The sequence below is a fragment of the Physeter macrocephalus genome, chromosome 13, assembly GCF_002837175.3.
Source record: "Physeter macrocephalus isolate SW-GA chromosome 13, ASM283717v5, whole genome shotgun sequence".
Classification (NCBI taxonomy): domain Eukaryota; kingdom Metazoa; phylum Chordata; class Mammalia; order Artiodactyla; family Physeteridae; genus Physeter; species Physeter macrocephalus.
In genome coordinates, this window is record NC_041226.1 from 69417256 (window position 1) to 69442152 (window position 24897).

At 44.4% G+C, this 24897-nt stretch overlaps 1 protein-coding gene across 6 annotated transcripts in view; it reads left to right on the forward strand.

Annotated features, from left to right (window-relative positions):
- FARP1 (FERM, ARH/RhoGEF and pleckstrin domain protein 1) overlaps positions 1-24897 on the forward strand; it is a 303222-nt gene that overhangs the window by 197034 nt on the left and 81291 nt on the right. For all 6 annotated transcript variants that reach the window (XM_024123132.3, XM_024123133.3, XM_055089686.1 and 3 more), the window contains exons 4-5: positions 17706-17748; positions 20932-21010. In XM_024123132.3, the coding sequence (XP_023978900.1) occupies positions 17706-17748; positions 20932-21010 (122 nt within the window). The remainder of the gene's footprint in view (positions 1-17705; positions 17749-20931; positions 21011-24897) is intronic.

Sequence of the window (24897 nt, forward strand, 5' to 3'; positions counted from 1 at the left end):
CCCAGAATGTCCTTTTTTTTTTTTTTTCTTTTAATATTTATTTATTTATTTTTGGCTGCGTTGGGTCTTTGTTGCCACGCTCCGGCTTTCTCTAGTTGTGGCAATCGGGGGCTACTGTTCGTTGTGGTGTGCGGGCTTCTCATTGTGGTGGCTTCTCTTGTTGTGGAGCACAGGCTCTAGGAATGAGGGCTTCAGTAGTTGTGGCTCGCGGGCTCTAGAGCACAGGCTCAGTAGTTGTGGCGCACGGGCTTAGTTGCTCCGCGGCATGTGGGATCTTCCAGGACCAGGGTTCGAACCCGTGTCCCCTGCATCGGCAGGCAGATTCTTAACCACTGCGCCCCCAGGGAAGTCCAAGAAGGTCCTTTCTTTTTAAGGCTGAATAATACTGCACTGCGTGCGTAGACCCCATTTTGCTTACCCACTCATCTGTTGATGGACATTTAGGTTGCTTCCCCCTTGCTTGTTGTGAATAATGCTGCAATGAACATGGACGTGTTGTCGTTATTATTTTTCATACTACTGTTGTGATTATTACCTCTGCCAGGCTTCTTTTGGGAGGCTGCTCACATATCTGACAAACCAGCAGGAAGCATGGTTACTCTCAAAATGCCCAGACATGGGCTGTCACAACTGGTTTTGCCCATTTATCTCTACGTAATACACGGGAAGCGAGTTGTTCCCCCAAGGTCCCCGGCATGCGAGGTTGTGGACCTTTGTCCCTGGGCGGTAAGTTCAGGCAACTCTCACTGCAGCTCAGCCTTTCACCCCTTTCTCATCACTTCTATCACGTAAATAGCCCATGTCAGAGCATTCTTCGTAGTAAGGGTTTGAAAAAGCTTAAGGGGAGAACGAGTGCTTTCCCTGGTCTAAGATGTGTTTCTCAAGATTGGAAATAAACTGGTGATAATTGGTAAGTAATCAATTGTGCTCTACCCTCAATTAGACTTGTCCTATGGCTTGTCAGTTAATAGAGTTGATTGCTGTGTTTACATGCAAGTCCCACGTGTTGTGCTTGAGGCCAGGCAGCCGCCCCGTGGGATCGCCCCACAGAAGTAGAGAAGTCTTTTAATCGGCTTTTTTTTTTTTTTTTTCATTGATTTGCCTTCCCATGGCAGAGACGCTGTTATTGATCTTTAGGAATCAAGACCCTTTACTTAATATGCCAACTAATGGGTACCTAGAGTCTGAAGGCTGGTAAAAGGCCAGAGAGATGTCGGGTTGCCATTGGGGTGGATGCAGAGAGCTCAGCGTTCTTGGGCTTCTATTGTGTTCCATGGACTCTGCTATAAACTTCACTTCACGTCATTCGTTCTTCACATCAGGGGTCGGTAGAAAGAGCCAGAGAGTAAACATGTTAGGCTTTGCAACCCATACCGTCTCTGTCGCAACTGCCCAGCTCTGCCACTTCAGTGCAAGGCAGCCATAGATGATGTAAATGAATGACTGTGGTTGGGTTCCGATAAAACTTTAGTTATGGGCATGGGCATTTGAATTTCGTAGAGTTTGCACACGTCATGAAATATATGGCTACTGTTGATTTTTTTTCCCCCAACCACTTAAAATCCCATCTTTGTTCTTTGCGCTGTAGCAAAACAGGTCGTAGGCTGGATTTGGCCCATAGGCCTTTGTTTACCAGTCTCTGCTTTATAACATTTCTCCGAGGTAGACACTTTATCATCCATGTTTTACAGGGAGCAAATCCAGTATGAACTGCATAACCAGGTTTATGACCACGGGTCGCACACAGACCCGTCTCGGGATGCAGGCCCTCTCTGCTTCACTCGGCTGCCTTTCCTCACACCTCCCCATCTCGAAGAGCTGCGCACGCCTGGCCAGCAGAGATGGGTGTATATGTAAGATTTATCTCGTGGCCCTATTGGGGAGAGTGGGGACAGCTCTGTGTTATGGCCTGTAAAGCTCTGTTTAAACATCTGCTTTGTCATTTAGCAACTGGGTAGATTCTGAACTTCTTTGATTTTGTACTTTATCTGAAAAAATTGGGATTAATAAATGACTATTTTACAAGGTTATCAAGAGGACTAATTCAGATACTTGACAGTGTTGAGCCCAGCAGGCTTCCCGGCATAGCAGTCAGTCAGCTATCTGCTGTATTTTATTCTTGCATTCTGGCTCGGAAACCAGTGAGGCTGGCCCGCCAATATTTCACGAAAGCTACAATGCTCGGTGATCTGATAAACAATTCTGGTTTTGTATAAATAAATACTGGTAAAGGGACTTCCCTGGTGGCGCAGTGGTTAAGAATCCGCCTGCCAGTGCAGGGGACACGGGTCCGAGCCGTGGTCCGGGAAGATCCCACGTGCCACGGAGCAACGAAGCCCGTGCACCACAACTACTGAGCCTGCGCCCTAGAGCCCGCGAGCCACAACTGCTGAGCCCATGTGCCACAACTACTGAAGCCCACGCGCCTAGAGCCCGTGCTCTACAACAAGAGAAGCCACGGCAATGAGAAGTGCACACGCAGCAACGAAGAGTAGCCCCCGCTCACCGCAGCTAGAGAAAGCTCACGTACAGCAACGAAGACCCAAAGCAGCCAAAAATAAATAAATAAATTAATTAATTAAATTAAAAAAAATACTGGTAAAGCTCAGGAAGAAAGCTGGCATCTTTTCATTCATTTTATAATCTTCTTTACGCCAGGAAAAAATGTTTTACCCTTGGCAGGTGTCTTAGCTTAGGCTGCCATAACAAAATACCATAGAGTAGGTGGCTTGAACAACAGATGTTTCATTTCTTTCAGTATTGGAGTCCAAGATCAGGGTATCAGCATGATCAAATTCTGGTGAGGATTCTTTTTCTGGCTTGTAGACGGCCACCTTCTCACTGTGTCTCAAAGAGCAGAGAGAGAGAGAGAGAGAGAGAGAGAGATCTCTTTCTCTTCTTATAAGGCTGCGGTCCTGTTAGATCAGGGCCCCACCCATATGACGCCATTAAGCCTTAATTACCTTCTAAAGACCCTGTCTCTAGATACAGTCCCATTGGGGGTCAAGGCTTCAACACAGGAACTTGAGGGACACAATTCAGTCCATAGCCGCAAGCATGCTTTCTAGGGGCCTTGAGGTCGTAGAACCTACACCTACCTGAGATGACAGACATCACTAACTGGTGGTTTCCCAGCCCCTCTGGGGTCAGACAGGCCTCCTTCGTCTATGCTTAGTTGCAGGCTTCTGACTTTGCTTCTTCCTGGGGGCCTGTGGACATCTGAGACCAGGAGAGGCTCTTTGTGGAACATGCCCGGTGTGAAGGGGTGAAGAGCACTGCAGACCCGAGGACAGAGGAAAGTTTGGGAAGCCAGCAGAGGTGGGGTGGTGGAGCAGCCCGGTCAGCACACAGAGCAGCCCCATGGTTCGGCCTGACAGTGGCTGCGGTGACAGGGCAGGTCCCAGAGAGTCTGGGAAAGGCAACTCGCTGGAAAAATACAGCTATGGGTAATATTCTGTTTCTTAAGCTGGAAGGAAGTTATATGGGGTTTCGTTTGTTGTCGATTTGTTTTTTAATTAATAGACTTTGGTTTTTAGAACAGCTTTAGTTTTACAGAAAAAATGAGCAGAAAGTAAAGAGAGAAGAGAGGTCCCCTATGCTGTCTCCCCGTGCACAGTGCCCCTATCATTCACGTCATACATTACTGTGATGCTGTGTTACAGTCGATGAGCTAGTATTAATACGTTATCATTACAGTTCCAAGTTCCAGTTAGGGTTCCTTCTTTGTGTTGTACATTCTGTAAGTTTTGACAAATGTATAATGACATATATCCACCATTACAACACCAACAAGAATAGTTAACCACCACTACACCTCTCTCCCCTCTGAGCCCCTGAGAACCACCAATCTTTTCCTTCATCATTTTCTTATTTTCTGTGTTCTTGATGCTTCAGCATTCGAGGCCTTGTTGACTGAGGAGAGACTGCCTTTCCCAGGACTAGCCAGTTCTTAGACGTAGCAAATGGTTCCCCTGGCAGCCTAGCTCCCATATGGAAATGAACCAATCCAGAGGCCATACTCTGAGCCACCTCTTCTATCTCGCTCTTACACTGCAGGAGACAAAATTCCTCTGCCTTAATCATCCCGGGGCCGGTGTCAGACACCTAGAGACGGCCCTACACCCCAGAGCCCACTAAGATGACTCAAGCTAGCCAATCCTAAGCTACTTACCCTGTCTTTTCCCATGGAAACCACAGTAAAGCCTCCTGCCCGAGCTTTGTCCTCACCCTTTCCGCCTCCTGGCGGACCCTGGTGCGTCCCCGCATGGCCCTGCACGCTGTGGCGTGCCCCCCTCCTCCTGGGAGACATACGTAACAAACCATCTTTTCAGTGGTTGTAACAAACCGTCTTTTCAATGGCAGCTGTCTCCTAACCTGTTGGCTCCACCGTATGTGACTAATGAAGGCTACATCTTAAAACAATTTGGTTTTAAAAATACCAGGAAATAGGTTTCTAAAATGGATAGTCTTGAGAAGGTAGAAGTGGAATCACAGTTTTTGGATCTTCCCAAACCCAAGACCCACATAAAAACAGCTACTTAACAACATCAAAAACCCGTGGACAACATTTATTGTAAAACTGGGTGTCAGAGCGTAAGCCCTAGGTCCAAAGTACAAGCAGTCGGAGATAAAACGTCAGCCAGACACAAGGTCTGCATGCTATCAGAGTCTGTACAGGAGGAAACAGAGGGAAGCAGCAGGGCATCTGATGGAATGGAGAAGAGAACCCCCAAAGAGCCACTCGAAATCCCAGGGGGACAGTTTGAGAAGAACAGTGGGAGCTGAGAGGCCTGATGGTGCTGGAACAGTCCAGCTCCGGTGAGCAGTAACTGACCTTCCGGGACAGGCCACCACTTAGGAGAAACTATGGAGAATGGGACTGAAATTGAGCCAAGTAAGGGCAATAGAGAGGAATAATAGAGAAGGGGAGGGAAACAGGCAGGAAATCTCGGAAAGCAAGCCACTATGTTTTTTAACACTGCCCAAAATTAATAGACGAGGAAGCTCTGGGAAGGTAGGAAAGCTGCCATGAACCATACTTTCTTCTCAGAAGGTTAGGAAACAGTTTTCACATAACAGTGAGTAACAGAAAGGTATCACAGTCATGATATTAAAAAACAAATACCAGAAAACAAAAAACTTAAGTGCGTTCCTCCCAACATAACCATGTATGGCCTTGCCAAAGGGACCAGTTGTATCCAGCTGCCAAATTGTACTCAATAAGGAGGATAGAAGAACGTGTTGAATGGCACCATGATTGTGCAGTCTGCAAAATCCAGACTCAGAAATTATTCAGATAAACTATAAGAAAAAGAGAGGGATGGAGGAAGAAACTATAGGTGAAAAGATACTTGAAGGACATAACATTTTTGAAAATAAGGAAGACTAAAAGATGCACCACTTTGTGAAGTAAAACATCAAGAAATGTACGTGGTTACTGTAAAAATCTAGGTAGTGGTTACTTTTAGAGGGAGGGGGTTGGTTTTAGGATAAGATGGCTGACAGAGTTCTGTTTCTTGACTTGGTTAATGGATACAAGGGTGTTTGCTGTTTAATAATTCACTAAGCTGTATGTTTGTTTTAAGTAGTTTTAAGCATCTGTGTGTTCTTTTAAATTAGACAGTTTTAGAAGGGAGGAAAAAAGAAAATTAACACAGAAGGATGGGGCTTCCCTGGTGGCACAGTGGTTGAGAGTCCGCCTGCCGATGCAGGGGACACGGGTTCGTGCCCCGGTCTGGGAAGATCCCACATGCCGCGGAGCGGCTGGGCCCGTGAGCCGTGGCCGCTGAGCCTGCGCATCCGGAGCCTGTGCTCCGCAACGGGAGAGGCCCGCGTACCACAAAAACAAAAACAAACACACACACACACACAAAAACTACGGGTTCGAGCCCTGGTCCAGGAGGATCCCACATGCTGCAGAGCAACTAAGCCCGTGCGCCACAACTAATGAGCCTGCGCTCTAGATCCCGTGAGCCACAACTACTGAGCCCGTGTGCCACAACTACTGAAGCCTGCGTGTCCTAGAGCCCGTGCTCCACAACAAGAGAAGCCACTGCAATGAGAAGCCCACGCACCGCAACGAAGAGTAGCCCCCGCTCCCCGCAACTAGAGAAAGTCCGCGTGCAGCAACAAAGACCCAACGCAGCCAAAAATAAATAAAAATTTTTAAAAAAGATGATTCAAAAAAAAAACAAAAACAGGATTAAAGGGGGGAGAATCCAATTAAGTCATCAGAATACCCACTGAAATCCTTTGAACTGAATTTTCAAAGCTAATGCAAATTAAACAAATGTTTTTAAATTAGTTAAAACCGAGTAGTTGATGTGTTACAAGTACCATGCCTGAGGTCTATTGCTGATCCCTTCTTAAAAAATAAAGGTGGGCTTCCCTGGTGGGCAGTGGTTGAGAGTCCGCCTACCGATGCAGGGGACACGGGTTCGTGCCCCGGTCCGGGAAGATCCCACATGCGGCGGAGCGGCTGGGCCCGTGAGCCATGGCCGCTGAGCCTGCGCGTCCGGAGCCTGTGCTCCGCAACGGGAGAGGCCACAACAAAGAGAGGCCCGCATACCGCAAAATAAATAAATAAATAAATAAATAAATGAATGAATGAATGAATGAATGAATGAATGAATGAATGAATAAATAAATAAATAAATAAATATTCCCAAAGGTTAAAATTTCCCTGGAGGCAAAGGCCCCCTGAAGCCCCAGGCATTGCATTATAATATTATGTTCTAGTTTTATTCCAGAACTTTCCTTTGCATACATCTGGGATATCAGATACTGCCTAATGAATTTAATGCACTAATGCATAAAGATGGCCCTCTTTATACATTTCATTTCATACTTTGGTTTACAGATCTATCTTTAATTCCTTTTTATTTAGAGCTTTCCTTGTAAATGAATAAAAACATACCCTCAATTTTTCAGTTCAAATTTTATTCATGCATTCCTTCAGCAGTCAATTTTTTGTTGTTGTTTTGTTTTTGTTTTTTTAACGGGGGGTGGGGGGGTTGGTGTAGGGGATGAGGCTAGATTAAGAGAGACTTTATGGACATAATCAGATATGAAGCATGGTCCTGGATTGGAGGTTAGTTTTGACAGATCACAGTAAGGACATTCTTTATTCACATGAAGGAATTTGAATAGAGTGTGATTATTTGGTGAGAAGAAAAGTTTACAAAATAGAAAGATAGAAATCATTGACTTAAAAGCAAAAAGTAGGTTATAAACGATATGATCTCATTTGGGTTTTTTAAAAGTGTATGTATGTTTATATCCACGCACATCGCTCTTCAGAAAAAAATGTGGAAGGGATATACATGAGGGCAGTGGGTCTTAAAGCACACTCGCCAGGTCAGCAAGCGGCATTAGCATCACCTGAGCAGTGCAGATTCTCAGGTCCTCACCCAGATGAGGAAGTCCGGGAGCAGGGCCCCCCCATAGTATATGTTTTAACAAGCTCTTAGGGTGAATGTGATACAAGCTCATTTCTGAGAACAACTTCATTAAAGTTTAACCACGATCTCTTGGTGGTGGGCAATTTTTAAAATTTTGCTTCAGTGAATTTTCTAATTTTCTAGCTTGCATATAGATGAATTCTATACCAATAGATTATTTTTAAATTAAAAGGTTTTTAGTAGCATCCCACAAATTCTAGTTTATTGTGTTTTCACTTTCAGTTTAAAATGCTTTCTAATTTATCCTTGGTTTCTCCTTTGACTCGTGTTATTTAGAAGTATGTTGTTTTGTTTCCAAATATAAGGATTTTCCAGTTCTTTCTGTTACTGAGTTTTAATTTAATTCTGTGGTTGCTGGAGAATATAGTTTGTATGACATGAGGACTTTTAAATAATTTACTGGTATCTCTTTAATGGCCCAGAATATGGTTTATTTTTGTATATGTTTTATGTGTACTTGAAAAGAACGCTCATTCTGTGGGTGGGACGGAGCATTCCATCTGTGGCAGTTAGATCTTGTTGGTTGATAGTGCTGTTCAAATCACCTGTATCCTTAGTGAATTTCTGTCTATATGTTGTTAGTTATTGAGTGAGAGGTATTAACATCTCTGACCATAATTGTGGATTTGTCTGTTTCTCCTTGCAGTTTGATCAGTTTTTGCTTCATGTACTTTGAAGTTCTGTTATTAAGTGTATAAATACTTCAGATTTTTATATCCTCTTAATTGATTCCTTTGTCATAAGAAATTATGAAAATAGGGAAGACAAAACACGGGTGTATAAAGTGTATTTGTGAAATAAATACACGTGGTATTCTTCTGATGTCTACTTTGATACTAATTTAACTATTTCAGTTTTTTTTAAAATTATTAATGTTAGCATGATATGCCTTTTTCCATCCCTTTCCTTTTAACCAATTTACCTCTTTATATTTGCAGTCTGATTCTTGTAGTCAGCATAGAGTTGGGTCTTGCCTTTTTATCAAATCTGACAATCCTTTTTAATTGGGAATGTTTAGATCATTTACATTTAATATGATTATTGATATCATTAAAACTGGTCATCTTACTACTATATATAAAATAGATAACTAATAAGAACCTATTGTATAGCACAGGGAACTCGAGTCAATACTCTGTAATGACCTATATGGGAAAATAATCTGAAAAAAGAGTATATATGTGTACATGTATTACCGATTCACTTTGCTGTACAGCGGAAACTAACACAACATTGTTAATCAACTATACTCCAATAAAAATTAATTTAAAAATTAAAAAGTAAAATAAAAAATCTTTTTATAGGAAACCAAACAAAAAAGTTAAATTGGTCATCTTGCTGTTTGTTTTCTATTTGTCTTATCCGTCTTTGTTCCTTTTTCCTGTCTGCCTTTTGATTAATTGAATATTTTGATGATTTCGTGTTACTTTCCTTGTTGGTTTATTAGCTATAGCTCTTTGATTTGTAACTTGAGTGGTTGCTTCGGGGTTTATAATGTCCATCTTCAACTTATCACAGCCTGCCTTCAAGTGATAGTATTCCTCTTCACATACAGTATAAAGCCTTACTTCCATTTTCCACTTTTTGACCTTTTTGCTATTGTTGTTATTGTTTTTTTATCATAAGTTATGAACCCCCCATTACATTGTTGTTATTTTTGTTTGCCAGTCAGTTATCTTTTTTTCATTGAAGTACATTTGATTACCAGTCAGTTATCTTCTACAGAGATTTAAATAATAAAAAATTCTTAAAACATATATTAACCATACAGTTGCCATTTTGGTGTTCCTCATTCCTTTGTGTAGACACAGATTTCCATCTGATATCACTTTCTTCCTGCTCAGAGAGGCCTTCCTTTAACATAGCTTATTATGTGGCTCTGCTGGTGATGAATTCTCTGAGCTTTCGTGTTTGGAAATGTTTTTATTTTGCCTTCCTCTTTGAAAGATGTTTTTTGCCTGGTGTAAAATTCTAAGATGTTTTGAGTATGTTAAAAATCTTGCACCATTGCATTCTCACATTGTTTCTGGCAAGAAATCTGTCATCTTTATCTTTGTTACTTTATATATAATGTCTCTTTTTGCTCTGGTTGAGTTTTAAGATTTTTTTCTATATCATTGTTTTTAATAATTTGGTTGTGATGCACTTCCATGCAGTTTTCTTCATGTTTCTTATGCTTGGAGTTTGCTGAGATTCTTGGATCTGTGGGTTTATAGTTTTTGTTAAATGTTGAAAAATTATAGCCATTATTTCTTCTAATATTTTTCCATCTCTTTCCCCCTCCCCTGCCACCTCCTCTCCTTCAGGACTCCAATTACATGCATATTAGACTGCCTAAAGTTACTCTATAGTTCTCTAATGCTCTGTTAATTTTTTGGTATTTTTCTTTCTGTGTTTGATTTTGGATGGTTTCTATTGCTAGTTCTTCAAGTTCAGTAGTATTTCTTGTGCAGTGTTTCATTTGCTGTTAACCTCATCCAGTGTGTGTGTGTGTGTGTGTGTGTGTGTGTGTGTGTGTGTGTATGTTTGTATCACACTCTGTAGTTTTCATCTCCAGAAATTTAGTTTGGGTCTCCTTAAAATCTTCCATATCTCAACCTTTTGAACATAGAGAATACAGTTATAATAACTGTCTTCATATCTTTTTTAATAATTCTTACATCTATGTCAATTCTAGGTCCCGTATGATTTTTTTTTTTCTGGGGGGGGTTGCTTTTTTTGTTTTGTTTTGGTTTGGGGTTTTTTTTTTTTTTGTCTATTTATGGGTCATATTTTCCTGCTTTGTATGCCTGATTTTTTTTTTTTTAATTGGATGTCAGATATTGTGAATTTTACCTTGTTGAGTGCTGGGTAGTTTTGTATTCCTGTAAATATTATTGAGTTTTGGGGGGGATGGATGTAAGTTATTTGGAAACAATTTAGTCCTTTCAGATCTGGCTTTTAAGACTTGTTAGGTAGGACTGGTGTAGTGTGCAGTCTGGGGTGAATCATTCCCTACTCCTAAGGGATGACCGACCCTTCAGTACTCTACCCAGTGCCCATGAGTCATGAGGTCTTCCCATCTGGCTGGTGAGAATAGGTAGTATTCCTGGCCCTGTGTGAGCACCAGGCCTGTAACCTCTAATCCTTCTGTGTTTTTTTGTTTGTTTGCTTGCTTTTTGTTTAATTTTTTTTAATTGGATGTCAGATATTGTGAATTTTACCTTGTTGAGTGCTGGGTAGTTTTGTATTCCTGTAAATATTATTGAGTTTTGGGGGGGATGGATGTAAGTTATTTGGAAACAATTTAGTCCTTTCAGATCTGGCTTTTAAGACTTGTTAGGTAGGACTGGTGTAGTGTGCAGTCTGGGGTGAATCATTCCCTACTCCTAAGGGATGACCGACCCTTCAGTACTCTACCCAGTGCCCATGAGTCATGAGGTCTTCCCATCTGGCTGGTGAGAATAGGTAGTATTCCTGGCCCTGTGTGAGCACCAGGCCTGTAACCTCTAATCCTTCTGTGTTTTTTTGTTTGTTTGCTTGCTTTTTGTTTAATTTTTTTGCCCCATCTTGGCTACTTTCCTCACAAGCACACGCTGATCAGTACTCTGTTGCCTACTCAAGGGTAACCCTCTGTACTCTCCTAAATGCTTTCTACTTTGCTGTGAACTCTCTCTACCTTGATCCCCTGCACTCTCAGCCCCATCTCTTCAGCTCATGGATTTTGCCAGGTTCTGCCTATGTTCTTTCTCTCTGCACCATAGCCTGAAAACTTGCTCAGTCAGGGCAGAGGCTGGTGTAGTCATAGAGGTCATGATTTTAGTTTCCTGTCTCTCAGGGATCGCTGTTTCTCATTGGTGTCCCAAATCTTCAGATCTGTCATGTTTCTTTCTTTCCTTTTCTTTCTTTCTTCCTTCTTTCGTTGTTTCATGTAGGGAGATAAATCTAGTCTCTGTTACTCTATTTTGAACAGAACCAGAAATCTCTAAAAATTAATAAGTTTTTAAAAAGAAAGCCACACTTAACATATCTTATAAATATACCCATATGTAAAAGTAATAAAATAAAGATCAATATGAAAAATTACATTCAAACAAACTATTACAAACAAATATTCAAAGTAAAGTCATTTCTTGTAGGAGCCAGCCTGCAGAAAAATTCGTTTGTTGCAATGAGTTCTAGACACTGGATAATTTTTTTGTATCATATTTTACCTGGTTCCTATATATCTTATAGTTGATGATAAAATAGTTCTGCTGTGTGCAGTTTTGACTTCTAAATAAGAAGAAGAAAGATGAACTTTTGTTGAGTCTTTTTAGAGGGGCAGCATATTATGTTGCAGAAAAAGCACAGGTGTGGAGTCAGATGGACTTGAAGTGGAATCCGAGCCGTTTGACCTTGGGCAACTTAAATAAGCTCTCTGAGCTAGGCTTCCTTCATGTGTAAAACGACCACATTGTTGTGAATATTAAATGAGAGTGTATAAAGCACCTATCCAATGCCTGGCACACAGTAGGTGCTCAGGAAATCGACCCTCCGCTGTCCCCCTGCCCGATGTCATGTAAGTGACTCTCTTTTAATAAGACCCTTTCCAAAATACCTCAAATATTTTAGTTGCCTGCAAAATCCAACTGAAATGTCACTCACCAAATAATAGGGGAAAAAGATGTTTAGGAAAAGAACATAAAGGCTTCGGGGACAGCGATTCATCTTGCTTTGCCTTTGATGCCTAGGCATTAAAGCCTTTCTTCTCTAAGAGTATTTCAGTGCAGAAAACACTCCAAAAGGGGAAAGTAACATTTAACAGGGTATCAAAGGAAAATAGGGAGGCTGACTGAAATGTAGGCAAGCAGGGCAAGATGGGGCTGAAAAGCTGTGTTTGAAATTAAATTGTGGAAGATAGGTGTTATGAGCTGAATTGTGTCCCCCGAAAATGTGTATGTGGAAGCTGTGACGCCCAGCACCTCAGAATGTGACGGTCCTTCAAGAAAGGGCCTAGAGAGAGGTGATTAAGTTAAAGTGGGGCTGTGGGAGTGGGCCCTAGTCCAGTCTGAACAGTATCATTTTAAGAAGAGGAAACTGGGAGATACCCAGGGAACATGAGAGCCTGTGTGCACAGAGGGGAGACCTTGTGAGGACACAGCCAGAAGGCGGTTGTCTGCAAGTCAGTGAGAGAGGCCTCAAGAGAAACCAAATCTGGGACATCTTCAGCCTCCAGAACTGGGAGGAAATCGATTTCTGTTGTTTAAGCCACCCAGTCTGTGGTACTTTGTTATGACAGCTTGAGCAAACTCTTACTTTTAGGCCTTCAAATCCCAGCAGGGGAAGTTCCTTGATTCCCTGAGTCCTCCTGAGTAGGTATGGCATTTCTAGAAGCCCATTCGTTTTAACCAAATCCCTCTACAGTCAGGTAATGTGGATCTGTAGCTGTGCTCTGGAGACCAGCAGCATGATTTTAGTGAGAACAGGGATGTGTGGCTTGGTTGAAGGAGTTGCGGGCATGAGGTTAGAGACGGATGATTACAGTTGTGACCCTCCAGAGATCCGTTGGCGGGAAAAGAAAGTTTATAGTGCTTTTGTTGCCTTTTTAATTCATCTGGAATTTGTTTCTCTTCTGCTTAGGTTGAATGAAGAAGTGATTTGTCTAGGATGACCTAGACAAACTTCAGTACTTTAGTCGAGCAGCAGCCCTATTTTTCTTCCTTCTCCCTCCAGCTCATCCTTTCATAGTGATTTAAGTCCTTAGCGTGCAAGGCCTTTTCTCTCAGCTCTGCAAATATCAACCTCACTGGTAAATGGAGAGGGTCTTGTGGGCCCCGCTTTCTCACCCAGGCCAGTTTAGCTGTGACGTAACCGATGCCTTGGAGCGTTATTGCCATAGAACGCTACCAGACAGGCTAATTCAGGCCAGTGTGATGTTCCCAGGCCTTCATGGTTTAAAACCACATGCTCGGTTGGCTCAAATTGGTGCTTGTATTTGATGAATTCCACAGAAATGCCAAAAACAGAAGAGAGATGTTTTAAAACAATTCATAAAATTGGCTGCTACATTGCCAGAGCATATCTGTTTGGTCCTGAGTGGTTTGCAGAAGTTAAGGCAGATTCTGTGGCAGAATTGGCAATGGTGAAAGACCTCAGAGGTGGTTCCCCTGAGGCAGGCTTGGAGGCCGACCGAGCACAGGCTGGCAGGCTCACGAGTGGATGCTCAGCAGCTATAGGAAATCCCTCTAGAGCTCTTCAGTTAATTCTCTCACACGCAGACACAGCTGTGTCAAACCTCCTCCACTCGCCCACATCCTCCAACCCTCAGGTTTTACAGGGGTAAACATATGGTGTCAAAGAGGAACTTTCTTATCTTCCCGATGCAGAAGTGTAAACTGACGTACATCTACCATTAGCCTTTCTGCTCCGTGCCTGCTGCCGCTGGAAAAGCTCTTCTTTCTATCTCCAGTGCCCTGTGTTTTAGAGCTATCTTTCCGCACCATTCCAGGTATCTTAGGATGTTGGTTATCCCTTCTTGCTCATACTGTCAACCCCTCCCTCCGCCTTTTTTTTTTTTTTTTTTTTTTTTTTTTTGCCACAGCACGTGGCATGCGGGATCCTAGTTCTCTGACCAGGGATTGAACCCCTGCTCCCTGCAGTGGAAGTACAAATTCTTAACCACTGGACCGCCAGGGAAGTCCCAGCCCCTCCCCTTTTTAAGCACCCCCAGGTCCTTCCTGTGGAAGACAAGCAAATAACCAGTACCTTTATTTGATTCTTCCCCCTCCTCCACACCCTCATTCTCTGGTCTCTTCCTTCCCAGCCAAGCTTCTTGGAAAAGCTGTTCATCCTTTCTGTCTCCTCACCGTCCACCAGACTTTCAGCTCCCTCTCCAGGTCCACTGACCAGCAGATACTCTAGCTCTCATCTTGTTTGATCTTTCAACAGCTCTTGATGTTCTTCCTTCTGGAAACGCTGTCTTCCTGTGGCTTCCGTGACATGACTCTCTCCTTGCATTCCTTCTGTCCTCGTCTGCTCCCGTCGGCCGTTCTAAGGTAGACGCGTCATCGGTGCTGATGCATTTCATCCTCTGGGCTCCACGAGGCCGTCTTGTCCTCATGGAGTCACAGTACTGGCAACCTCTAAATGTGAGATCTCCCGCCCAGGCTTCTCTGAGCCTTGGATGAGTGTGTCCCGCCATTTTCATACTGTTCCTTCCTCATGAAATCCAAGGGCACCTCCTAAAATGAAAGTGTCTAGAACCCCTCCGTCCTGGCCCTCTTCCAGTGCTCTGAATGGCAGCAGCATCCATCCAGATGCCTACGGTAGAAATCTCAGTGTCATTCTGGTTATTGTCTGCTTCTCGGCCACCACATCTAGCCCATCGGTAAATCCCACTGGATTTTACCTGTTACATTTTTCTTTCCTTTCTTTCTTTTTTAAAAAAAATTTATTTATTTTATTTATTTATTTTTGGCTGCGTTTGGTCTTCGTTGTTGCACGCGGGCTCTCTCTAGTTGTGTCAAGCGGGGGCTACTCTCCTTTGCGGTGCGCGGGCTTCTCACTGCGGTGGCTTCTCTTGTTGCCGAGCACGGGCTCTAGGCGCGCGGGCTCAGTAGCTGTGGCGCACGGGCTTAGTTGCTCCGCAGCATGTGGGATCTTCCCGGACCAGGGCTCGAACCCGTGTCCCCTGCATTGGCAGACGGATTCTTAACCACTGTGCCACCAGGGAAGTCCATGTTACATTTTTCTTGATTCCACCTAATTTTCCCCAACTCTACTTCTGCCCTCCTGGTCCGAAACACCATCCTCTTTTGCCTGGACTACTGCAGCAGATAACCTGCGTCTATTCTGACCCCCTCTTTCTGTTCTCACACTGCCAGAGTAATCCTTTCAAAGTGCAAATCGGATCGTATCAGCCCCATATTTAAAATTCTTCCCAGTGTTCTCAGGATAACGATGAAGTGTCTTAACGTGGCCTCTGTAGGGTCTGGCCCCTTCCTGACCCACCAACCTCATTCTGCTGTCATGTTGGTCTCCCCTAATGTTAAGTCACCTGGACAGGTGTTTTTACTGCATATCTTCATAACTTCTTCTCACCTCTCTTCAGATTTCAGCACAATGTCACCTTCAGGGAAGGCCTCCTCCTGCCTCTAGCCCACCTGTAACTGGGTCAAAACCTCTCTATCCTGACACTCGGAGTCTTCTAGGACTCCCCCTTGTTTCCTTTGTCTCAGGTACTTCTTTACTCTTCTTGGGAAGGTTTTGTTTCCTGTCTTTCTCACTAGACCATATGCTCCGTGAAGCAGGCACCATGATTGGTCTCCCGTCATTGTATTCCCAGAGCCCAGCAGAGCGACACAGTGATGTGTTGTTGAATGAATAAATGGGTTTGAAGAACAGGGTTTGAGTCCCGGCCCTGGGCAGCTATGGTCTGAATCCCACTTTTCTCATCTGTCAGATGGAGATATTTTTGCCATCTTTTAGGATTCTCGGGAGGAAAATAATTCATCGCACAAACGACGATTGTTGTTTTGAATGATTATTCTCTCTCATTTTAAGGTTGAGTCTTATGAATGTGACAGTGGAGATGATCCTAAGTCAACTAATGCCTTTATTGTTTTTCTCATATAACAGAGTGGTAGGGGACGGGGAAAATAGAAATGAGAATTTCATTAGAAAATCATATTTATTTGAAAAGGTGGTGGGGAAGATTAACCTGAATAAATAGACGCCTAAATTTTTTTACTTTTACTTTTTTCATTATGAGAATTCTGAGTGATCATTGAAGGTAATTTGGATGATATAGAAAGGGAGAAGAAAAGAAGAAATCACCCATCTCCCACCCCCCAAACACATTTTCCCACCCTCTCAGATAATTCATCAGAAGTCAAGTTACAGGATGGAAGAGTATGTATATGAATACTTTTTAGGCTTCAGATAATTATTCCCTAATTCGTCTCCAGAAACGTGCCAGTTCATACATCCACCAGTAGAGTAGGGCAGTGTCCATTTCCTGGCACCCTTGCCAACTCTGGGTTTATAAAATACAGACATGAGCTGCATACAGGCATATCTAGATGCGTATTGAATGGGTGGAAATGGTATTTGATTAAATTTGCATTTGTAGTGCAAGTTACTCCTGAACTTGGACATTCTCTTGTTAGCCATTGGCATTTTTTCTTCACCAATTACCTGTTATTCTTTGCCTAATTTTCTTTAGGAGTGTTTCTCTTTTTCATATTTACTTATAAAACCCTCTTTACATTAAGCCCATTAACTTTTTTTTTTAACATCTTTATTGGAGTATAACTGTTTTACAATAGTGTGTTAGTTTCTCCTTTACAACAAAGTGAATCAGTTATACATATACATATGTTCCCATATCTCTTCCCTCTGCGTCTCCCTCCCTCCCACCCTCCCTATCCCACCCCTCTCGGTGGTCACAAAGCACAGAGGTGATCTCCCTGTGCTATGCGTAAGCCCATTAACTTTTTAAAAATCATATATGCAAATATGAGCTTCAGTACAACCCTTTCACATGATTACAAGTTCAAGGGTTAACTTACACTTTATTAATGACAGCTGGTTTCCCTCTTCTTTTAAAATTTTGCCCCTTGAATTGCATGCTAAGGAGAATGTGTGTGAAGAGTCTGGACTTTGAAGTTGGACAAACCTGATTTCAGTCCTTTAGCTCTGCCACATTCTAGCTGAGGGCCCGGGACAAATTATTGAGCCTCTGCAAGTCTCAGATTTCTCTCCTGACTAACAGAAATCCTCTGGCCTTGCTTTGAGAGGTCAATAGCTTATGGATGGTGCCTTGTGCAGAAGTATGTTCTATAAATATTCACTCCCTTTCCGTACCCCTCAAAGATGTGCTGTTGTGTACGTACATCTATATACATGTATTTTGTTTCACTAAGGAGCACGCATATTTCACTCTGTTTATAGCCAGGTGTGCAATCACGCGTTAATATTTACTGAATAGTTAACTGTGATCAAAGTACCAGTGAGAATAGAAGAATTCTTAGTGAACCGTGCACTATTTGCATCTAGGAGAGATTTTTAATTTTCAAGCTCAGGGATAATATTAGCAAGCTCGGATCCGTTCTATAAACATGGGAGACAATGTAAGTTATGGCATTCTGGAGGGAAAAAAAAGGCACAGACCGCTTCAAACCCTCAAAAATATTTTGATTTTAAATAGCTCCTAGTGGAGTCTCAAAATACTTGCACTCTCTCATTGAGAATTGATGTCTCAGTCTGTTCTCTTTTCCTTTGTAGGTGTGGCTGGATCTCTTAAAACCTATTGTCAAGCAGATTAGAAGTAAGTATACCTCCCCCCGCCCCACCGCCTGTTTAACGGTGACGTCAGATATAAAGCCAGACGTCTTCCTTGTCTAGGCGACGTCTGCCCTGTGGTGTCAAGCACTGGGGCCGTACTTTCTTTTTTTACCCTGTGATTGCGTTTCAGCAGCCACTAATCCACGTACTATTAAATGTATCTTCTGCATTTTTAATATATAACAATTTGGTAATCAGAGCTTGGAAAACAAATGTCATTTTAATTAACGACTAAAGCAGGCTCTTAAGGCCAGAGCAGTTGAGCTTGTCTGGTCTGTGCTCATGTTTCTTATGTCACTTTTGACGGGGGGAGGTGGAACCATTTATTCATAAAATTGCCATTAGGTTTTCTGTGCTGTCTTTTTAAAGCCTGTGAGATCAGAATGCAAGCGGTGTTTGGAAAAATCAGGTGCCCAAAACTGTGTGAGTGTGAGTGAGTGAGAGAGAGTGTGTGTGTGTGTGTGTGTGTGTATGTGCGCGCGTGCGTGTGATTGGCAAGCAGGACAGAAGGGAGTCTGCCTTGCATTTAGACCGTGTTGTCGAAGGAAGGATTAAGGAGGGTCTAGGAGAGAAGTAAGGAAAGGGAACACTTGCTTTTTCCCTCCCTTCTCATTGTGCGTCAGCGCCAGACCATCCTCCCCTCTCTCCGCTGTGAGGTCAAGTTCAGAGACAAGCTCTCTTCTCCAGTTCATCCGAAATTGTCCCTCACTGCAGCCAGAGACCAGGCAAGAGACTGAGGATGGTAACAAAACTGCATTCCTTTAGTTGAACATGAATCACACAATACCTCTTGGGGTCGGTTTTATGTCTGATTAAGAAACCCCACTAGTGCAGTGGTTAAGAATCCGCCTGCCAATGTAAGGGACACGGGTTTGAGCCCTGGTCCGGGAAGATCCCACGTGCCGCGGAGCAGCTAGCGCCGCAACTACTGAGCCTGCGCTCTAGAGTCCGCAAGCCACAACTACTGAGCCTGAGTTGCCACAACTACTGAAGCCCGCGCAACTAGAGCCCGTGCTCCGCGACACGAGAAGCCACCACAGTGAGAAGCCCGTGCACCACCACGAAGACCCAACACAGCCAAAAATAAATAAACAAACTAAGTTTATTTTTTTTAAAAAAGAAATCCCACCAGGCTACTTACAGCAATTTATGTGGCTGTGATAAACGGGCACACTGTGTTGACTGGCCCTTATGCAATTGAAATTGATATTGATCTTCTATCATTTAAATTAAGCAGTCGTTATTGCAGAAAACGAAACAGCTGTTGTTCAGCGTTTATTGGGTGGCTGGCCTGGGACTAAGTGTGGAAGACACATTGCTGTGAGAAGCCACCAGGCCTGAAGGCTGGAGGAAGCACAGCATCTAAAATGATGACATTTGTTTCCGCAGTAACCCGCGATGGGAACTGCTGATGGTGGAAAAGTGTCAGACCCAGGACAGCGGCTGTGGTTTGGTTTAGCACCGGAGCAGAGGCTCTCCTTTTCATCTCTGTGGGCCATGACTCGCCCCGTGTGACAAAGCTGTCATTTTGCATTTAGTGCTAGCATCTTCCTAGCTTCGGGTTTTCTAAGGATCCAAGTAGCCTCATTTAATTCCCCATCTGTGAAAATTGCTGGGAAGAATGAGCTAGACCTTCCCATCTTCCCCATTTTGTTCTTGCTATTTTGTGATCCAGAATTGACACGTGAGGATTTCTGTTAATTTTTAGAATGGTTAGTGGAAAGAAGCCCGGCTTCTCTTGGTTTCAGTATTCCTGTGCCTTTGTTTTTTTCCCTCCTAATTTTGTACGTATTGCCAACATCTTCATCTTATGATACATCGTTTGGGGGTTTTTTCCCTAAATTTGAGTGTGTTATAAAAATTAAAGTACAACATCTATCTTTGGTGATGGTGAAAGGTAGAGCAAAAAAGACACTTTTTACTTTTATACAACTGCTGTTAAAATTTGGATTTCATCATACCTTGTAATTCATAGAACATAAACTTTTGCTGTTATTCCAGAACCTGTAAGATTGCTTTTGTATTGTGGCTTATACAGCAAAATAAACTCTGACTCAGGTTACAAATTATTATTTTATAATCTATGTGATGTTCTGTTTGAATTCTGGAAAGTTACCTGTCTCATTCCCAGTCTACCCTGCCCACCCCCTCCCAGATCTGCTTCCTAATTTTGTTGGAACTTATCGATAAGATGGTGTATGAGACACTTAGTAAAGGCTTTGACTGACTGTGATGAACACAGTAGCTGCTGTACCTTGGAGAGAGTTAGAAATAATAAATTACATAACTGATTTATTTTTTCGTTATCTCTTCCTTAAGCTGTCTAAAGCCTATATTTGGACTAAAGCAGACAGATAAATTTTTTTTTTAAACTTCAATCATTCTTTGGCAAAGACGACTCCTTTGTTTTATTAATTAATTTATTTATTTTTGCTGTGTTGGGTCTTCGTTTCCGTGCAAGGGCTTTCTCTATTTGTGGCAAGCGGGGGCCACTCTTCATCGCGATGCACGAGCCTCTCACTATCGTGGCCTCTCTTGTTGCGGAGCACAGGCTCCAGACGCGCAGGCTCAGTAGTTGTGGCTCACGGGCCTAGTCGCTCCGCGGCATGTGGGGTCTTCCCAGACCAGGGCTCGAACCCGTGTCCCCTGCATTAGCAGGCAGACTCTCAACCACTGCGCCACCAGGGAAGCCCAGACAGATAAATTTTTGAAGACAAATGCCTGCTTTTAAAATCTGGGTACAATTTACGTCTCCAGGGGAAAAGTTTGATGCCTCAATGTAATACGCCTGTCACAGTATTTTTAAAAACCGGGCATCTGGAACTTCCCTGGGGGTCCAGTAGTTGAGACTCCGTGCTTCCAACGCAGGGATGGGCGTGGGTTCCATCACTGGTCGGGGAACTAAGATCCTACATGCCATGCGGAGTGGCCAAAAAATGTAATTTAAAAAACCCCAAACAGGTGTCTGTCTCCCCACAATATGGAAATGCGAATTAGTAACCAACTTAACCAGCTATTAAGTGACTTGGATGTTGGCAGAAGTGCTCCGGGCAGCTCAGAGTAAGACCTATCATTTGGTATCTAATATACCGTCTTACATCTTTTCCTTTAAGGCATTTGAAAGACAAATCAATAAATGCTTTACTGCTTTTTCCCCCCTTTCTAGGGCCAAAGCATGTCGTTGTCAAGTTTGTGGTGAAATTCTTTCCACCTGACCACACACAACTCCAAGAAGAACTCACAAGGTTAGTGGTTTGGAAACTGGGTATTTATTGCTGTGGGTGCTGAGGAGCAGGGAGTGAATGTTCTAAGTCAACCGATGAAACATTTTCGCGATGTTTCCTTGACCAGCATCTGCTCTGCGCCGGACAGTTTAACCTTCCTCCCTCCCAGCTGTGTTTACACACATGGGGAGAAAGAAAGTACCACAGTTTCCCTGAAAGCTGGTTTCTAGAAGGCTGTGCTGTGAAGTGCCTGGGCTTATAATCTGTTACTGTCGTATTTCCCCCTCTGAAACCTGTCACATCACAAGACAGTTTTGGGAAATGAATCTCTTCTGCGAAACCAAGATGGGAACTCAGTTTCTGTCTGTTGCTGCAGCGGGTGAATCGACATGAACCGTACGTCAGTTTCTTGGAAAGTGTGGCCAAGCCCTGCCCCCGGTGGCCGTGCGAACAGCCGGTTACTAAACGCCCCCGCACCTCTGTTAATTCCCGTGCCAACGCGACTGCCGTGCTTGCTTGGCTGGCGTTGTTCTCAGGATGAGCACTGGTTTCCGTAGAGTGCCCGGAGCCCCGCAGGGACCCTATGAGCCACAACCCCCATCATCCTCACCTCCATCCCCACTGCTACCCATTTTATAATTTACAGCAAGACACGTGGTATTCCAAAAGAGAGCAAGAGCCTGGTGGGAACCTGCGAAGATAAAACGCCTCCCTTTCGAGACTGCACTACACCCGTCGGACCAGCCAGATACTTGCCGCACATGCCTTTCAAGCTTTAGCTGTTCAGGATGAGGGCTGTCACATCTTTCTTGTCCCTCTGGGTTGAGGGCACAGTCTTTTGGGTGATTGAGTTTGTTAAATGGTTCATCATTTATCAAAGAGATGAAAACATTCGGTCCGCAGTATTGATGGAGTATACGTGGTGTGCGAGCCTTGTTCCAGGGTCGGGGAGCATGCTGGTGAAGAGACAGGCCCGACTTTCACGGGAACAGACGCAATGATTAAATAAACAAGAAAAATATCAGATAGTGGTAAGAGCCCTTAGGTAATGGAAGTAGGTGATGTGACAGAAGGTGGCTGGTGAGACTTTACAGTGCTTGGTCTCGGAGGCTTTGGGCTGAGAAAGTGACAAGGATCTGTCAGTCATTTTCGGAGGAAGAGCTTTCCAGGTAGAAGGAACGGTTAGGCAGTGCCCAAGGCAGAAACAAGCTCCAGTCGTTCACATACCTAAAAGAGGGCTCGCATGGCAGGAACATCGAGGGCAAGGCGCACTGAGGTGGGGCAGAGGCCCGATAATACGTAGTGTTGAGAGACTGGTTGCCATAGATACCGAGGGGAGGATGGCAGGAAGAGATGGCAGTCACCCAGGCCAAGATGATGGCGGCAACGGAGGTGGTAGGAGTGGAAATGGAGAAAACACATGCATTTGGAGCACGTGCTGGAGGCGGGGTCGATTTGAATTTGTGACGGGTTGTGGGTGGAGGCTGAGGGCGAAGGGATGCTTAAGGTTTTGACTTAAGCCGCAACTAGATGGATGGGTAGCAGCTAGAATGGGAAGGGGTGGAGGGAAGTAGGGGACTGGGGAGGGTGGAGAGTCAGGAGTTTGGTTCTGCCAGATCACGTTTGAGGTCCCTGCTGGACATCCCGGGGCCGCGTCAGGAGGGGCACCAGATACACGAATGTGCGATTTCAGAAAGAGAGGAAGGCGAAGGCGCTTCCCATGGCTTCGCGTGTTCTGAATGAGTCACCGCTGATAGTTCACCTCCACTTTCACCCCTCAAATGAATGAAGCAGCTAAGTGGCCGGGAACTGCAGAGGCCGTCCGCCTTCTGGGAACCACGTGCCTCGGCTAGGGCGCTTCCCGTGGAGAAGGGGCAGCTGGGGCTGCCACCCGAGTTCCAAGCTGCCGACACCAGTAGCATCTTCTTGCGGTGTCCTTATTGGGGCTACTGTGTCTCAGCTTCTGGGGCTGGTTTTCCTGTTGTTGGAACGTATGTTGCTCGAAGCTCAGAATATTGAAATGAATCTGAAGGCCAGTCCAGCCGTTGGTCAGTAGCGTGCCTTTTCCACCCGCATTTCACTGGGCCTTCATCCTGCTTAGGAAGTTGGCGGCATAAATTACCACTGCCCCCCAGCCCCAGTCCTTTCTCCCCATTCTACTCTGCGATGAGTTTTGCACCGTTTGAGTTTTTGTGAATCATCCTCTCTAGGGATTTGTGATTTTCTACCATTCTGGTCCTTGTTAGAAAATTCCAGACAACTTGTGACCATCAAGCCGTGTGTGTGTGTGTGTGTGTGTGTGTGTGCGCCTGGTATTTTGCCAGCTGTTCTGACCGATCTGATAAATTCCTCAAGTGACACAAGCTCAGCTGGACGTAGCAGGTTTGGGGGGGTCTGTTGTCGCTGTTTTCTGGCTCCCAGTGTTAACTGACATTTTAGAAATCTTTTCCGAGGAGAGAATTCCTTTGGCTCTGGGGTGATAAAATTGATGGGAAGTTTAGAAGCTCCCCGTTGCTTTCCGCCTTGTCACAAGGTATGCCGGGAAGGCTACTTCCCAGATCCAAAATGTTGTTCTCCCACACTCTCAAATTCCTATTCAAGCAGAAATTTAAGGATGGGACCGTTGAGATGCCAGGCAGTTTTCTATGGCAGATGGTGAGGGAGGGAGGGTTTGGGGGAAGCCCTATATGGACACTACTTCATAGGCGAGGGAGGTGCAGAAAAGCGTGAGACAGACGGAAACGGGCCCGCAGTTCAGCAGACTTTAAGTGACTCGAGCTGCAGCTAATTCTTCGGGCCTCCAGGAATAGCTTTCGGCTTCCTATTTATATAGATCGAAGATTAAATTGCACTTTGCTGTTAAACAAGAAGCTGAATTCCTTTCTATTTATTGAACTACACTCTCACTGGAGCTCTTGTCCTGCTGGCACCAGGGCTCAGGCATCTAGAAGGAGAAAAGTACTGATTCCGAGGTTCAAGTTGAAAACCGCTTGGGGGAGGGGTCTCTGGAAAAGAAGTTAGAAGCCTTTCTTCTGGCAGAGCTCGGAATCACTTGGCTGTGCTGGTGAGGTCAGACGCACTCCAAGAGCATCGCATCTGACGTGGGATCCAGTTTCTACTTGGCTGTGTTCTTAAAGGTGTAGGGGACCTATCAGAATTTGCTGCTCTGGGGGGCCTGCTGCAGTGTTGTCTTTTGGCTGGCAGAGACGTCGTCCTGTACACTGAAGAAGGAAAGAAAGATGAAGAGCTCCGGATGAAATAAATTGAAACAGGCATGTTTAAGCCATGGCATCAAGATGGGTGTGATTTCCTCCCCTGTGGTCCCTGGAAGTGACAGCCCTCGGATTGGCCCTGCCGCTGTCATTGCCTCCCTCCTCACATCCATCCTTCCGCCAGGGAGAGTTGATTCCGTTTTGAGCCCTTCATGTGAATTTGATTGGAGCTGCTTCAGTTTAGAATGCAAAAGGTGCTGTGGAATTTCTAAAGTTAGCCCTGCAGCCAGCGTGCGGGACTTACAGCTGTCTTTACGAGAAGATGAGACGGTACCCAGGAAGGTCTTTCTCAGATTACAAGGGCCTTAGCACAAGTCAGTAATCAGGGAGTGACAAAGTCCTCCTGCAGTTGGCAACGGGGCACTCGTCTTCTGTCTAAAGAGGTGAGCTCTCGGAACCCAGCGCCGTATCGCCACCCACAGGAGACCCTCCCCAGAGGCCCCGAAGCCTGTCGGACCCTGACCCTGAGTCTGTCCCTAGACACAGCATCCTGTGTCTGAACTGGTAGCTGTTACCACATTCGGAACATCATGCTTTTAAAACATACATTCTGGGCTTCCCTGGTGGCGCAGTGGTTGAGAGTCTGCCTGCCGATGCAGGGGACACGGGTTCGTGCCCCGGTCCGGGAAGATCCCA